Source organism: Zootoca vivipara, chromosome 11 (assembly GCF_963506605.1).
Source record: "Zootoca vivipara chromosome 11, rZooViv1.1, whole genome shotgun sequence".
NCBI classification, from domain to species: domain Eukaryota; kingdom Metazoa; phylum Chordata; class Lepidosauria; order Squamata; family Lacertidae; genus Zootoca; species Zootoca vivipara.
In genome coordinates, this window is record NC_083286.1 from 38,350,902 (window position 1) to 38,363,808 (window position 12,907).

The 12,907-nt window shown below is 39.9% G+C and overlaps 1 protein-coding gene across 5 annotated transcripts in view; it reads left to right on the plus strand.

Annotated features, from left to right (window-relative positions):
• Positions 1 to 12,907, plus strand: part of ADAMTS6 (ADAM metallopeptidase with thrombospondin type 1 motif 6) — a 142,079-nt gene that overhangs the window by 119,773 nt on the left and 9,399 nt on the right. For 4 of the 5 annotated variants that reach the window (XM_035100852.2, XM_035100857.2, XM_035100855.2 and 1 more), the window contains 3 exons: positions 1,266 to 1,346; positions 4,887 to 5,050; positions 6,312 to 6,450. In XM_035100852.2, the coding sequence (XP_034956743.1) occupies positions 1,266 to 1,346; positions 4,887 to 5,050; positions 6,312 to 6,450 (384 nt within the window). The remainder of the gene's footprint in view (positions 1 to 1,265; positions 1,347 to 4,886; positions 5,051 to 6,311; positions 6,451 to 12,907) is intronic. The other variant, XM_035100856.2, reaches the window with a different exon arrangement.

The window sequence follows — 12,907 nt, forward strand, 5'->3', positions numbered from 1 at the left end:
GAGAGGCACCTGGACTGCATTATGCAGGGTGCCCAAGGCAGCAGCTTTGACCATGCATGCTTCGTGTTCTGCCTTTGTTTCTCTTGAGCATCCCTCATATGGCTGGATAATCTACCAGACAAACCTTATCAGGATCCATACCAAGTGGAATGGTCTCTTCTCAAGATCTCCCAAGCAGCAGCCTTTGTAGCAGATGACACACCTGAGGCTGCACAGTTTACAGCAGGGGTCCCCAGACTTACCGGCGTTTGGGGCGGTTCCCACTGCGCCGATCGCGCGGCAGGCCGGAGGACGGGGGAGCGCACGCCCGTGCGCATGCGCACGGGCGCTTACTGGCGCGGCGGCGCGCATCCGGGGGGGGCGCCGAAAATCCGTTGTGCGCATGCGTATGGGCCTCCCCCGACCCGGAAGTGCACCAGAAATGACCTCCTCCGGGTCGGGAGAGGCCCATATGCATGCGCACAAAGGATTTTCGGCGCTTTTTTCCCAACCCGGAAGAGCGCTGCCGCGCTGCACGCCGTAAGAGCGGGTGGCGGCGGGGGTTGTCGCGGGCCGGATTGGCAGGCCAATTGGGCCGCATCCGGCCCCCGGGCCGTAGTTTGGGGACCCCTGGTTTACAGCCTGTTCCACTGTGGTGAATATGGTGGTAAGAAGAACCTTATGGTTGAAACATTGGGAAACTGATACCACCGCTAGAGCTAATATTGTAAGTCATTTGGGGTTGAAAGTTGCTTTGGGCAAGATAAAGTGACTAACAAATGTAATGAACAACATAATAATAATATAATTATCTGCTGCTGTTAATACTGGACAGAAAGCTTTCAGGAAGGAAGCACTTAAATATGGCCCACAGTTAACGGAAGAGCTTAGTTTCCTCTTCATGAGATGACAGGTGTTTTCCCTTACCAATCCAATCAGTTATTTTGAGGCTTTCAATCCCAATATAGACTCAGAGATTCCATACCCAGTCAAGGTGTCTGGTTTAAATGTTTTTTCTTCAATGGCCTATTTGAGCTTGACAAGGTTGCAAACTGGATTCTGGGAGCTACCCAGTTCCTTCAAGTTTGCTTACCTGCCCAATACCACAAGGTGGCATTTAAACGTGCATTGATAAGCTTCTACCAGCAACATAGAACTACCATTCAGATAGAAACCAATGGTTCTTTTTAATCCTTTCAATATTATATTGTAATTCCTAGAAAATTTACAAGCATGGGTGCAGCTATAAACAATAACATAAAATAAGCTTCACCTTTGTCCTGTAGGCTACATGGAAGTGGTTCAGATTCCAAAAGGTTCTGTTCACATTGAAATCAAAGAAGTGGCTGTGTCAAAGAACTACATTGGTAAGAGGATGCTCTTATATTGCTTGTAAAAACTCAATTAGGGTTGGATTCAAATAACAAAATTATGGCATGCACCAGATTACATACAATTGCGTAGGTCTACAAATAACATTAAGACTGCCTATTTACCTAACCTCATTTAATTTATGAGCATATGTATCTGTCATTGCCTTTAACATGTCTGTTTTTAATTTCTTTTAAGTAACAGCCACAATGACCTGATCAGGGCTGTGGTGTGAGGAGAGGGGTGTTAATTCTTCCCCTTCTATGAACCACATAAAAATTTCCAGCCCACCCTAAAGCTGTTGGTAGCCTTGAAAGGAAAACTTATGTTGGTACAAGTGGAAGCTGTCTTCTGAAGCTAGCAGCAGCTTCAGAGTGTCAAATTTAATCAGGTGGAAAGAGTTAACTTTTCCATCTCTAATACCAGTCCTGTTGCTTATTTCTACCCCCAGCTGCTGTTTAACAAAAAAGTGCCATGTTGAATGTAATTATGCCTTTAATGCCACATCTAGGTTGCCTTGAGGGACGCGGATGGTGCTGTGGGTTAAACCACAGAGCCTAGGGCTTGCTGATCAGAAGGTCGGCGGTTCAAATCCCCACGACGGGGTGATCTCCCGTTGCTTGGTCCCAGCTCCTGCCCACTTAGCAGTTTGAAAGCATGTCAAAGTGCAAGTAGATAAATAGGTACCGCTACAGCAGGAAGGTAAACGGCGTTTCCGTGTGCTGCTCTGGTTTGCCAGAAGCGGCTTTGTCATGCTAGCCACATGACATGGAAGCTGTACGCAGGCTCCCTCGGCCAATAACACGAGATGAGCGCCACAACCCCAGAGTCGCTCACAGCTGAACCTAATGGTCAGGGGTCCCTTTACCTTTACCTTTAGGTTGCCTTGAGAGGCACATGTTGGGTTGAATGTACATTTATTGCAGATTTATGCAACTGCTTACCCAGTTGGCAGGTGGGTGGAGATTATGACCTGGTGCGGCGTAACCCCCGTCCTCCTGGAGCCACGCCATGTTTCTGCAGCTGTTGGCTCTTCCCCCTGGCCAGCACAGTGTCTCCTGGGTCCCCACCAGACCCAGTTTGAATTCAGCCAATCTGCAACAGCCCGGGGGGCAGGCCCTGGGAGCAGACTACAAGGCGCTAGTCTTCACTCCAGTCCGCTCCCTGCTCATTTAAGCAGGTCGGCGCTGCTCACCACAGCGCATTTGGCCCAGAGCACCATCCACTCAGCCTACCCTCTAATCTCTCTTTACATTTGCAACCTTTTTCTTCTACAGGTCTGCAGGCTTTGCCATGGTTTATAATGATTGCTGTTTTCAGAGCTGGGAATGAATTTTTCCTTCCCCATAACAATAGTCACAACTTTGGCGGTTTAGGCCTTGGGCGGAATCCTTTAGACCAGCATCTGATGAAGGGGTGAAGTGGTGACTCACCCGCTTCTTGCAGTGGCTTTAACAGGTTACCTCGTTAGCGGGGTCTTGAGGGAAGACTCTGTCCAAAGTCAGAACCATGTGGCTGAAGGGCCATAGAGCTTCCCTTGGCGACTTGGGGGAAACCATCTGTGTAAACCTGTGTTTTGGGATGGTCCCATCTCCCCCCTAATTGACCCTGTCATGCCTCAGACCCCCCAGCAGGGGGCTGAGAGGGATATACGCCCAATGTCTATGCAAAGGCTTGTCTACACCTAAAATCAATAAAGGTGTGTCCATTTTAATCCCAAATTGTTGTCATGTTCCATTATTTTACCCCTTGGGTGGCTTAGCTCCCATGGGAGGGGGTACTGCTGCTGCAAAGCTCAGCAGTTGCTAAGGGCAGAGTTGTGGGGGTTATGGAAATTGGGGCTCTGAGGAAAGCAGGTAGGGCCTCAAGTAAGTTGATCCCTAATATATGGGATGCAGGGTGTGTTTCAGGTTAATGGTAAAACAAGACCAGCTTGTGTTAGTTCATTCTGACATCTGATTAATTTTGTTTGTTTGACTATTTATAACCTGCCCTTTTCATAAAATATATAAAGGCAGCTTACAATATAAAAAATAATGTGAGCTGCTGTCTTGGATAACCACTTTCACATTAGTCAGATCCCCATTCCTCAGTGATAATTTTTGAAACCAGTAATAATTAAGTTTGAATGAATGTCATGGTTACTTCCTATGCCATCACCACTGGCTCCCAGAAAGTGAGGCAGCAGCATAAGAAGTAAATTGAATCTGCCTAATCCTCATGGTTCCTGATTAAAGCCATTATTATTACAACAATGGGACCTGACTACACAGAAAATGTCAGTTATGCAATGCAGATTCACATGGATTAATTCTCAGTCCTTTCCCTTTTTGGGGTCTTTACCCTGTGCCATTCTTCTACTACAAACTGCATGAGTTTAAGGTATCTCTGAAGCATTTTGTCATTTTTTATTTTGAATTAAGAGCTATTCGTGTTTAGAATTGGAGTAGTTTCCATTGGTTTATTAACTCCAGAGATCTCTGTTTCCAGTATTGGGCACCAAACAGTATAGGTAGATTTAATGTGACATTATATACTGATTTACTACTTTTGTAAGTGTGGGAATAAGTATAATGGTTTAGTATCAGCAAAAGTGGTAGTGGCAAATGCTAGTGTGTAAGGTGGAATCAAAAGAATCAACAAAAGGGGGAGAAGTAGAAAAATGCATTGCTAAGTTGTCTTGCCCATCCCCTCCTTCTTTCTCCACAAAATAGTATACTTTAGGTTTTGTCTGCAAAACCTGGAACAGTTGTACATTGGCTTTGTGCCTGAATGTAGCCACCACAAGTGATTCTTGCCAACTTGTGGTCCCAAGCCACAGGATCCATGTTACAGCCACAGTAACAAAAATGTTTGTTAAATATTTCCCTGTAACACCCTAGAGAACAAAGATTGGATATTTTAATGCCTATAGTTACCTAGTTATAGAATGAAAACTAAAACAAACAAAATATTAGAAGAATTGTTCTAATTAGAGAGCTAGAGTTATACTGTGACTGCCACAAAAGAATAATTAGAAACAAACAAAATTTCTTTGGAAAGTAACATTGTCATCATTTTAAAAATAGATCATACTGTGGAAGACATGCTACAAAGTAAGCATAACGTTGATTTATGCAAATTTCTGAAGCTGAACTTGGATTTCTGAAGCTGAACTAGGATATTAAAAGCTGTTCAACAACCCTTTGCAAGTTTAAGAGAATTGTAGAATACTCATTATCAGGCATCCCCAAACTTCGGCCCTCCATATGTTTTGGACTACAATTCCCATCTTCCCCGACCACTGGTCCTGTTAGGTAGGGATCATGGGAGTTGTAGTCCAAAACTTCTGGAGGGCCGCAGTTTGGGGATGCCTGCTCATGATCCATAGAAACTCTTCTTGCTGGGCAGGTGGAGGGTCAGATCTTTATCTCTTCACCATTGAAAAGCCAAATCTGACAGGTGCCCACCTTTGAATCACCTGACTACACTATGACATCATTTGATGCTACACTTTTAATCCTTGATTGTTTAATCACTTTGTGCATTTTTTTAAGCTTTAAAATCTGAGGACGATGACTATTATATTAATGGTGCCTGGACTATCGACTGGCCTAGAAAATTCGATGTTGCTGGGACAGCTTTCCATTATAAAAGGCCAGCAGATGAACCAGAATCTTTGGAAGCCTTAGGCCCTATCTCAGAAAATCTCATAGTCATGGTAAAGTAGTTCAATTACCTTTTTAAAATATGTGAGTTCATGTCTAGCAGACTGGAATTGAAAAGTGAAGCTGTACCCATGGAAAAGGATCAGATTATTTTGAGCTTTGTCCTCCACTAGACATCTCCATTAGCCGCATGAAGGCATGAATTCCTGGTCATTCATGACCATTCTTCAGCCAGAATCCAGATTATTTTTATGTGCCCTCAATTAGTTTCATATACCCATAGGGGATTTAGAATGATGTTTCTCAGACAATTGGTTGGTGCCCTCCTACAGCATAGCAAACTACTTCAAAAATAAGGGGATTTTATTAAGCATTTTGTAATCCTGCATGAGGGTGTGCAAAGTTAATAAATAAATCACTGCACATTCTCAAAAGCTTCAGATTCTTGTAATTGCAATTTTTTTAATGTTTATTGCTTTTTATGTTAAGGCCAGTTTCCCTCTGGAATTAATTCCTTCTGTAGTTCCACTTGTTGTTACATTGTAGTTATATGTAGAAGTGAGAGAACGTGTTAGGTAGGCAATTTAAACATTAGGTATAGAACAGGTATAGAGGTATAGAACAGTCTTATCAGCAGGAATTTAAAAGCAAATATATTTTTCATGGATACTTGCAACAGCATCTCTGCTGCCTTTAAAAACCACTTGTAGATTTTCTGCATTGGCCCAGTCTGCTTTGTATGAGGCATTGCCTCACTCTCAAGAAATCAAGAGCTTTGATGGGTTTAATTCAGATTATTTTTCGATTATGAAAACTTGTAGATATTCCAAAGAAGGCAATCATATTTACTTCACCAACTTTTATGGCCTCTAACATAGGGAGCATGGCAAGCTTATTCCATACCTTTGAGGTCAGCACAATTTAGACTGCAATCTGATGTGTGCTCTTTTGGGAACATGTTCTATTGAACCCACTGGGACTTACTTCCAAGTAAGCCTGTTAAGGCTTGCATTGTTAGCATGCCACTTCTTTTTTGTTACAAAGCTGACAGGAACATTTTATTATATTCTTGGTTTTCTAATTCCCCTTGAGGGATCATGCTGCATTTGACTGGGGGCACACACTTTCAGCTTTCAACTATTTCAGTTTGGAAAGATAGATATAAGTAATTATTCTAAATTCTAGGAACGTTGCAAGTATTTTCAGAACTGTTCTCTGGAAGTAAATATCTAGTACAAATGCAGCCATTATTTAAATATCAGTGCACTCTTTTCCAAGTGTTTTAATGGTATAACCAGTTATTTTCAACTGCAGATTTTACTACAGGAGCAAAACCTGGGGATAAGGTATAAATTCAATGTTCCCATCTCTCGTACTGGCAGTGGCGACAATGAAGTTGGCTTTACGTGGAATCACCTACCTTGGTCAGAATGTTCTGCTACTTGTGCTGGAGGTAAGAACTCACCCATCAAAGATGAAAGCTAGATAGAAAACTTATTTTTGTTGAGGCTGAATATTAAGAATTTTTATTTCAAATGTTGTTGAAACTTAATGGTGTAATGAGTAGATTTTTGTTTGTATTCAGTTTTCTACAACTTTTATATAATTCCAGACATCAAATACATACATTTCATTTTGGCAGAGTATTTATCTTTTCAACTGTCCCAGAAGTAGACTGTTACTTTTATGGAGAATGCTGTAAAATTCAAAGTAATACAATAAACAGGAATTGTAGTATGCATATGTACCGGTAGTTCCTGATAATTGAGGCAGACTCAGGGCCTGTCTGTCACACATGCTTCCATCAAAGATTAGCACCATTGCTGATATATTATCTGATAGAGAGAAGTGTTTTGTAATCAGCATCTTTCTGTGATTTCCATGAAAAAAGTCGTATTGGCTGCATAAACATCCATACTTATTGGTTTTAATCTGGGTTGTGTCATTTAGGGAAAGCAAAATAGACTAACTGTTTATTAAAATACCATTTTAACATTATAGATAGCTTTTTAAGGACTATACTCAGAGGTTGGTGTTTTGCTCCCTTTACTGATGCAGATATCTTTACATATATAATTTTGTTCATGCTGCCACTTAGGATGTTCTGTCTGAGATTTTCTTTTATATGTATGCAAAAAAAATGTAAGATAGGCACCAGTTATCTAAATAGGTGTCAGGCAGAGCTCAATCGCTTACCAGGAGTAGGAGTAGCAGAATCAAGTGGAGTAGCCAAACCTACAACCATATTCAAAGGCCTGCTGGTTCACACCAGCCAGCCAGAAGATGTAAGGAAAACTTTCTTCCAATTGCATACAGTTCCAATTGGCCAGAAAACCCAATTGTTTTATTTGAGCCAGGGCACATCAGAACACGGCAGAATATATTGCAATGCATGGCTTAGTCCTTAAAATGTGAAGCCATAATCTCTGTTCATATGCTGAGTGCATCACACCAGACTAATCAATCCACCTCTGTTATGCCTGAGATTAAGAAGAATATCTTTCAGGTTTGGGAAAGGAAGTGGAGCAATAAGCAGTCCAGATTCCTTTCATATCTGCTATAGTGACTGTGCTCTGGATAGGTCTCATAACAACATGTGGAATGTGGAGCATTCCAAGTAAGGCTGAGTTTACAGTAGCTCAGTGAGTCACGTGGTTTTTCTACTTAGACACATGGGAGGGACCTCTTTGCCATAGCTATACTTTTGGGTTAGGGTTGGCCGAATGCTGCAGGTAGGTGATTGGCCAGAGAACAGGAGACTCACAGAAATGCTTCCATAAATTCAAGGAAGTATAAAATGTGTGTGGGACCAGAAAGTGTGTGTGGTTTGGAAATTTTGAAGAGGAGATTTTTAAAAAATGCTTGACATTTTTACTGGGAGGGTTGTGCCCCAGTAGCCCAGTGGCTGCGCCTCTAGTGCTACCACGAGTGAGAACACCACAGGCTCGTGTTCTATCCACCATACTTCCTGTGGCAGCCAGGGGCATGCACTATACCCTAACCATATCCAGCAGCAAGGACCAGTGGTTTGGACAGCAGCCATATTCACTTTTATCTGGAAGTAAATATCACTGAACTCATTAGAGCTTACCTCTGGGAAGACATGTATGGGATTGCACTGTAAGTGTTCTTTTCATTGTATTTAGTATCGAGTTTGCAAAGGCTTAACTGACAAAGATCAGGATCCAGACGCCTATATTTGCTGTATTCAAAAGTATACATATCTCCAGTGTTGTTGTTTTACCTCCTTTGCTTAAAATAGAACACCTCCATGTCATATCACAAAACTGCTTTTAAATCTTCCCTGAGGGTCTCAGTTCAAGAAGTATAAATTCAAAGCTCCTTTGAGCATGTAGAAATACTTAGGTAGTTCTCAAGACCTTGTCTATTGGTCCATAGCAAAATTTCCATTTTGAGAAAGAAGAAAATAAATATACTATTGAATTATGCAGAAATTAAAGTTGGCGCATCTGCTTACTGGGCCAAGAGAACTATGGTGTCAAATGTCTGAACAGTAGAAGAATGCTTCTGAACATAGCTGCCAAGTTCTCCCTTTTTTTAAGGGAAATTCCCTTATGCTGAATAGGCTTCCTCATGAGAAAAGGGAAAACTTGGCAGCTATGCTTCTGAATAATCTTTGTGGAAGGATTTAACATTCTTACCCTTCGAACACAGCCAAAAATGTCATTCACACATACAGGTAGCAGTGCTAAAAGTCGCTTCTAAATTGTGTAATCCCCAACAAGATATAGATTAAAATTAAGAGTCAAATGGGCAGAACCATACTATTTTAATCTATACTGCATCAGCATTTGACTCTCATTCTGTGAGATGTGTATGTGAATAGGGCCTAAGACAGAAGAAAATACTTTATGTGTTTAAAATTTTATTTTATTAAGGTTTTTTTAAAATAATAATAATCTAGAATTATAGTCACAGCCAGCTTCATGCTCTTAGGGAAGAAGAAAAACCTGGAATGCTTTCCCCCCCTTGTACAATACCTTTAACAGATAAGGTTAACACCGTTGTGGTTGTTTAGGACCTAGAGCAGGCACCCCCAAACTGCGGCCCTCCAGATGTTTTGGCCTACAACTCCCATGATCCCTAGCTAACAGGACCAGTGGGCAGGGATGATGGGAATTGTAGTCCAAAACATCTGGAGGGCCGAAGTTTGGAGATGCCTGACCTAGAGTATGAAATAAGTGCCAAATATTGGGCATTTATGTCAAAATTTTATATGGGGTTGTAAAGTTCTTTTTCATTTGTGTTCCATATGAAATGTTCAGTAAATATTTTTCCCTCTGTTGATGAACTGATAATAGTATACCTTTTCTGCATCCTGTAAAAATAAACTTACAATAAACCTGAGCAAAACCTAAACAAACAATATACAGGTGAAACTTGGAAAATTAGAATATTGTCGAAAAGTGCATTTATTTCAGTAACGCAACTTAAAAGGTGAAACTAATATATAAGATAGATGCAGGACATGCAAAGCAAGATATGTCAAGCCTTTATTTGTTGTAATTGTAATTATTTGTCATTAGGCGGGTCAATTATAAATGGAATGTAATTAATAAAATGTAATAGCGATGTTTATTTTTGTTTATTATTGTAACTATTTGTTTTATTACTGTGGAATTTCCAAAAGAAAGCATTTATAAAAATTAAAGAAAAAGAAAAAATAATAAGTTGCATTACTGAAATAAATGCACTTTTCGACGATATTCTAATTTTCCGAGTTTCACCTGTACAGTATGTATCTTCTTTACTATGCAAGTTACTTTATTTCTTCAGACTGTTTTGTTTGTATGCTGTATGAAATTATGAATAAATAATTTTAAAATAACCACTTGAAATTAGTTACAGGTAGGCAGCCGTGTTGGTCTGACGTAGTCGAAAAAAATTTATAAAATTCCTTCCAGTAGCACCTTAGAGAGCAACTAAGTTTGTCATTGGTATGAACTTTTGTGTGCATGCACACTTCTTCAGATACACAGTTGAAATTAGTTGAAATTTATATTCAGAGAAGGAAGAGCTACATCTTTGTGTATCTGTAATTTTATCCCCCCTGTTAAGCTAAGCCCAAATACTGCTCTTCCTACTGGTATTTAGCTCTTGTTTGATTTACTTGAAGATCCTAGATAATTCCTTCCTCAGCAGTTTCTAGGCTGAGCATAATCAGTACATACAGGTATACTTGGACATGCAGGATTATTTCAAAATTGAAATATTGGTGTGCTATGCTCATATGTCCACAGATAGGGGTCAATGTCTTTTACCTAAAAATACAGTCCCAAACTTTTTTTTGCTGTTTATATTAATAATTTAATGTTTACTGGAAACTTGATAAAAGCATTTCAGCAAAGTAGTAGTGGTTTTGAAATATATTTAGGCCTCTACCATTATTGTACCATAAAGTAAATCCAATAATACATGGCTTTACAAAATAGCTTATTTTTAACTGGATCAACATGTGCTTTGGCTAGCCAGTTAACATCTGGGTTGTCTGTCTTGCTTGGCTTCAAGATTCTTCCCACTGTGAGCCAACACTCCCACTAGCTTTATTAAAAATATCCCATTTTGGACCAAGTAACAGAGCTCCTAACACAACAGATCTTGGTTTTAAATTTTAAACATCTTACCTTCTGCACAGCTTTTCAAAAATAAATTTTAGCTAGGCAATTTGCTAGCTGAGGATTTATGTAGTGAAAGAGCTTCCTTAGATAGGAGGGATTAGTATTGACAATATAATATACTTTGTACATTTTACAGATTTGTACATTTGCAAACAAACGGACTCTGGGGCTAAGCTTTGAAGATTTGATTTGCTACCCCACCAACCATCTTTTCTCCTGTTGCTTTTTCTCCCATTTGAGCTTTTATTTTTGCAGTATTGGAGTCTTGCAAGATGAAAGAAAGATTTCAGGACATAGACTGCATGGTTAAGGATTGTGGGAAGTAAACCTCTTTTAATTGCATCCTCACTTTAGACATGGACAGAGTCACATTTGAAGACACTGATCTGCTACCGAGTAGTTTGGGTTTAAAAAGTCATTACTTTTTCCTTAATTCTTTCTATTGCTGCTGATCTACTAGTTTGTATTCATTCAGTTATTTTTGTAGTTTTATTAGTCTGCTGTATTTTGATTTTTGTAAACTGCCCTGGAAGCTTATCATGATGAAAAGCAATATAAATAAATAAAGACTTCCCTGCTCTTCTCTCTCTCATCTCCAGGCACTGTTCACAATTGAATTTCTACATTTTGGGGTTTTTTTTAATTGGTTCTAAAATTTAATCATTTGTTACCTCTATTTTACATAGTTCCTATACCAGTTGTGAACCATATCCATATATTTCCACCATCTTTTGCTTTGACAACTGATACAATCAATTTATCCGATTCATACTATTTTATTTTTTTTACACCTTTGGCACAACTCTGTGGCTGGTTTCCCGCTTTTTATGTATTTAAATAGATTTTAGTGTTAGTTTTAATATCTTTCGGAATTTTGTCCGCAAAATCCTTCTTGTCTTGCCTTATTGTAGCTACAAGGTTTTCAGAGTTTGTGCTCTGCAGCTTAATAGGAGACAAAGGAAGGTGGTGTGCTATAGGAAGGGAGGTGAAAGTCAGTCAATAGACAAAATGGAGGAGGTTGGTCCACTAAGGAGGGGTAGGTATGAGATGCTACAGGAATCCAGGAATAATATCCTACTGAAAATATAATATGGTACGGGACCAGGACGCCATCATGGCATTCCTAGCTACCACAGCTGCAGGAATTTAGCAGAGAAATGTAAGAAGTTGTGCCAAGTCCCTATGAGCTACAAGACCAGGCAGGATTGGTGAGGAAATCTACAATTTAGTCCAGTGGCTTCAATTTATCACTGACTCACCATCATTTATTTAGTCATATCTGAATAGTTTGTTGACACATCCATATCCAGGCACTTTCAGTTACAAACCACCGAGATTGTAAGACTTGTGATTATTTGTGAATAACATCTCACTTGCCACAGAAACAATCTGCTACATTTTCAACCACAAAAGATTCATAACTAATGGATAACCAAGACACTCAAGTATGATGGAGCACAGTTTCCTAGCAATAGCAGATTAAAAAAGAAAACATTGGTTTAGTGCTTGCTTTGGATTTAAGAAATGTGGGTGTGTAAGAACAATCAGGTAGAAAACAGAAGACTTTGCCCAAGTTGTTATAAGCTGGGTGTCTGTACTCTGATGATTCAACACCTTGTGGAACAGCAGGACTTCAAATGAGTCATTTTTCTTATGGCTGTTGATCAAATCCCCATGTCTTTAATGGTCAGCTTCAATAAAGAAAAGCACAGAGAATGTGGGTGGAGAGAATAGGATTATCTGGTCTAATTAGTGCAGTGTCTCGTGATCATTCTCTTAATAGACAAGCTGAATAATTTCATCCTGTTATTATGAACATTTTTAAGAGTCTTCAACATGATGCAGTTGAAATACTTTTTATAGTGTGGGTCTTTTGAGCATGTTGTGACATCCTTGTGGAGCTCTGTGGTATGTCTGGATTATATTAGGATGTTTAACAGATTGAAGGGAAATGGAGGGTTTACCCTCATTTGCTACTTCCCCTCCCCTCACATGCTCATTTAAGTGCTTCAATCCTGGTCTCTTTAAGCCATAGTTCCCTGTTACAGCCAAAATGGGAAACCGTGGTTTGCTGGTTTACCAACCAGAATCTTAAACTGTGATTAGGCTGTGGTTTAAGCACCTGGTTAGTAAACCTTTATTAAACCAAAGCTCCCTATTTTGAATTTAAAAGAGGCCGGTGCTCAAGGAGCCTATGGACCAGTGCTTGTTCTTTCTTTCCAAATATGTGATTGCTACATCTGAAAAGACCAATTGTGTACACTGCAAAAG